We start from the raw sequence: 4133 nt of genomic DNA, 5'->3' as shown, positions 1-4133 counted from the left end.
TATAATAGGGACCTGGCCAGCTGTTGTCAGTTTGTGCCAGTTGCTGTCAAGATGTCGAGTGTTCTAGGACCTTGTAGTATCAATTTCTTCCACAAAATATTGATAATGGCAGCTCGCCAGAGAAATGAGCCCGGCAAGGTGGAGTGGCTGCTGCAGCAAATGTTGCTGGCCATCCTCCACAGCAAAACCCTCGTAGTCATAACCACAGGGTGCAGCTGAATACACCATTTGCTCAGGAATCAGTAACCCATCACCTCCTCCATCTTCTACTGCTTTACCTCCCACATTTTTTCCTTTCTGATGTCTCTTCTTTCCTGTTTCTTTGTGTTTAAAGTTGGAGGCCCAAACTTCTGAGTTCTTTTACAAGGCTTAGAAAAACTGAAGGACCACATCAACAAATGTGTGAATCTGAGAGGAGAATATGTGAAATGAAATCATAATCAACTCATCCTCCTGTATTTTCTTTTACCTAAAGCCATGATCTTTTCAGCACCCCCTTGTAGGTGACAATGAAAAACAAAACAAAAAATTCCAAATGGACATGGAACGGAAACAAATGAAGGAAAGAAAAATTCTGATTCTTACCTTGGATTTTATGTTCCTCTTCTGGATTGTCAGGGAAAGCAGCATGAAGGGCATTGACACCTCCCAGTAAGGCAGCTCCCTTTACAAATATAAAACAAAACTCGTGTATTTCTAACCCATGCCAGCATGGAAAATGGATGTAAGATGATGATGATTGTTAACAGAGTATGTACAGTCATAACTGAAAGCTACATTCAATATGTTTGTTTGATATATACATACAAACGTATATGCATGTATAAATATGGACAACACTTTTGTCACTCACTTGCTCACTATAGTAAGTTCTAATGACAAGCATTGCAGACTGGTAGTTTTATGTCAGTGTATCTTTCTTCTAGAAGAGCTGCCTTTCCCACAGCTTTGTCAAAAATAACAGGATCTATTTAATCGACAGATGGAACCCTGATAGGCACTACAAATCCAGGATAGAACAGGCCTGGGAGTCATGGTAATTAAGAGGTAACTCCACTTTCTTGTGATTCTCGAACTGAAGCCTTACCACTGGATGCAGTGTAATGCCATAGCTAAAAAACATGCACACACACAAACAAACACATACAGGCAAGTTGTGAAGAGGGAAGAATCCTGCTCAGAATCCTTTACAAGGTCTCCAAGACTGGAAAAGAAAAAAAGAGGAAGGTATCATCAAACCAGCAAACTGATCCAAAATTTTGCTAAAGTGGAATCCCTAATAATACTAGGTAGTTAAGTTAAACTAGGCATCAGATAAATCCTATGAAGACCATATATTCATAGGATGTGTGAAGACTATATGTTTGACAAACACCACCACCAGTAGTGGTGGCCCAGTGATGGTGTTTATCTCTTGGTCTCTCTTCTTTTGATATTACATGGGTTCCTTCTTTAAACTAGCAAGCTGTTTATCATTCATAGCTGCTGTATTCATCAATTTCCCTGGTTTAAATTCTACCAAAACATCAGTCGCAGTTATAACATAAAACCCAACTAAAACAATTACATCGAGATTGAAATCATCAAACTCTCTCCCAAAATGACAACCTCAGATATAATATCAAATAGTTCCAAAAATGTTATTCTAAAAGTGACATCAAAATTTTAATAACAAAAACAGGAATCTACCTCCATTGTTGATTCCATGAGAACAACAGCAACAACAGCATCTTGAACTGTGACAACATCTCGAAGCATGAGGCGGGCATGAGCTGAAAAATTACATTGTAACATAACCAAATAATTACATTGTAACACAGTGAAATAGTAAGTGTAACAACCAAATAGCTAGTGTAACAGTCAAACAGCTATATTGTAATATAAACAAAAGTTACATTATTACAAAACTGTTTCTTATAGTGCAACACAAACCAACTGTTACATTTTAACAAAAACTGGTGTTAGTTTCATAAATTTGATAACCAGTTAGTTAAAGTGTGTAGAGTGCATGTGTGTGTGTGTGTGTGTGTGTGTGTGTGTGTGTGTGACATAACTGATTCAAATATAGGGAGATAAAGAATAGTTTTCATGCACTTGTAATTGTCTGTGAATAACTAATAACTTCTGAGTATGTGTGAGTGAATAACAGCTTCAGTTGAGCATTATTTTATAATGATTGTGGTTATTTGTGAGTGTGTGCATGCATACATACATCAACAGCATCATTTAACATCTGCTTTCCATGCTGGCATGGGTTGGATGATTTGACCTTGGTAGAATTTGAACTTAGAATGTAAAGACATGAAATGCAACTAAACATTTTGCCCGGCATGGTAACGATTCTGCCAGCTCGGTAATGCATATATATCATCATCATCCATCATTTTAAATCCGGGTTTTGTCCTCATTAATGGGGGTGGCTGGATCTACCTCAATGCCATAGCAACTGCCCTCACACCATCTTGCCTGGTTTGGGGCGTCCTCCCTCCTCAAGCCAACCCTCCCAGTCTCCTCCTCCACCTGTCCCCTCCACACTTTCCTTGGTCTACCTTGCTTTCGCTGTCCATTTACCTCAAACTCTAGCACCCTCTTCAGAACATGCTCCTCATCCCTCCTCAATACATGCCCGTACCACCGCACTCCATTCACCCTTGCCAGCCATTCCTCCAATCCCAGCATCCCCATCAAGTCCTCATTCCTCTTATCGAACAGCCTCATGCCACACATTTCTCTCACCATTGCTCTCCCAGTCCTCAAAACTGCCATCTCTCTCTCTCTCAAACACCATGTCTCACTCCCATACAGCACTGCAGTTCTCATGCAACTCCTATAGACCTTTCCTTTCATCTTCAATATATATATATATATATATATATATATATAAAGTGCAATGACTCTGGCTACAAGAGACCTGTGTGTTAAAAACACAGGATTTTATTCAGAATGCCAGTCACTCACTAGACAATGTTTCAACCTGATTTGGTCTCTTCAGTTATGAATACTCTGGTTGTTCTGATATAAACATAAATCTTTTTGAGATGATTCTATGAGACAAAACATCACAGATAATCCTGTTCCACATTTGTATATGCAATATGTTATTCAAACCAATATTTTAATTTGCTTCAACTTAATTCTAGCCAGGCTAATGTTCAGATAAATCAGAAAATGCCTTTGTTTACCTATTTCTATATCAGAACAAGCATTTATGGCTTAGCTCAGAATCTCCAATGTGTTTGTCACTGAGCAAATTAATTCAGGTCAAAACACTATGTCTTGCATTATGAGTGTAACCCAGCTTTTTTTTTAACACAAAAAAAATCTCTGACAAGATTCTCTGAAACAAAAATACTACAGCTAGTCCCATGCCATGCTTGTACATACACAAATGTTATGTACACCAGTATTTTAATTTCAAAGACTGTTTTGAGTGAGTCTACTAATTTAACTTGTTCATTAATTATTAAACTAATTCCCTCTAAATCCTTTAATATTTTCAAAATTAATTTAAGCAGATAGGCAGAGCATTTCTTTAAAAATGTGAGAATATGTGGAAGTGCAGACATGCACATACTGATACATACACATACTGAAAAAAAAGCGGGTAAATAAAATAAATAAATAAATAAATCCACCCATCCATATATATATATATAAATATATTGTAAATGCAAAAATAAAAACAAAAACACAAAGGATTCTGCGGTACACGTGTTTCAAGCTTTATAGTAGTTACATCAGTGTATAATTGACAATATAAAGCTATCTTCAGCCGCAAATGTATTCTCTCCCAAGAATTATATCACATAGGCGTTAAAGGAGGAAGAAAGATGAGATATAAGAGGTGAGGTTCCGTTTGGTATTTTGCATTGTACTATACCTCGTAGAATTCTTAATTTGATATATTTATACATAATTTTCTCGGTACACACTGAATTGTGGCATGGTTCCGGAGTACCGAGAAAATTATGTATAAATATATCAAATTAAGAATTCTACGAGGTATAGTACAATGCAAAATACCAAACGGAACCTCACCTCTTATATCTCATCTTTCTTCCTCCTTTAACGCCTATGTGATATAATTCTTGGGAGAGAATACATTTGCGGCTGAAGATAGCTTTATATTGTCA

At 37.1% G+C, this 4133-nt stretch overlaps 1 protein-coding gene across 1 annotated transcript in view; it reads right to left on the bottom strand.

Annotated features, from left to right (window-relative positions):
* Positions 1–332: 332 nt before the first annotated feature.
* Positions 333–4133, bottom strand: part of LOC106870228 (DNA helicase MCM9-like) — a 9262-nt gene continuing 5461 nt past the window's right edge. Inside the window, exons 3-4 of the mRNA XM_052978232.1 lie at positions 1690–1772; positions 333–664 (exon numbers count right to left, since the gene is read on the bottom strand). Coding sequence (XP_052834192.1) covers positions 470–664; positions 1690–1772 — 278 coding nt within the window. The 3' untranslated portion in view covers positions 333–469. The remainder of the gene's footprint in view (positions 665–1689; positions 1773–4133) is intronic.

This window comes from Octopus bimaculoides, unplaced genomic scaffold, assembly GCF_001194135.2.
Source record: "Octopus bimaculoides isolate UCB-OBI-ISO-001 unplaced genomic scaffold, ASM119413v2 Scaffold_18290, whole genome shotgun sequence".
NCBI classification, from domain to species: domain Eukaryota; kingdom Metazoa; phylum Mollusca; class Cephalopoda; order Octopoda; family Octopodidae; genus Octopus; species Octopus bimaculoides.
This window is presented reverse-complemented; position numbering and strand designations above follow the sequence as displayed.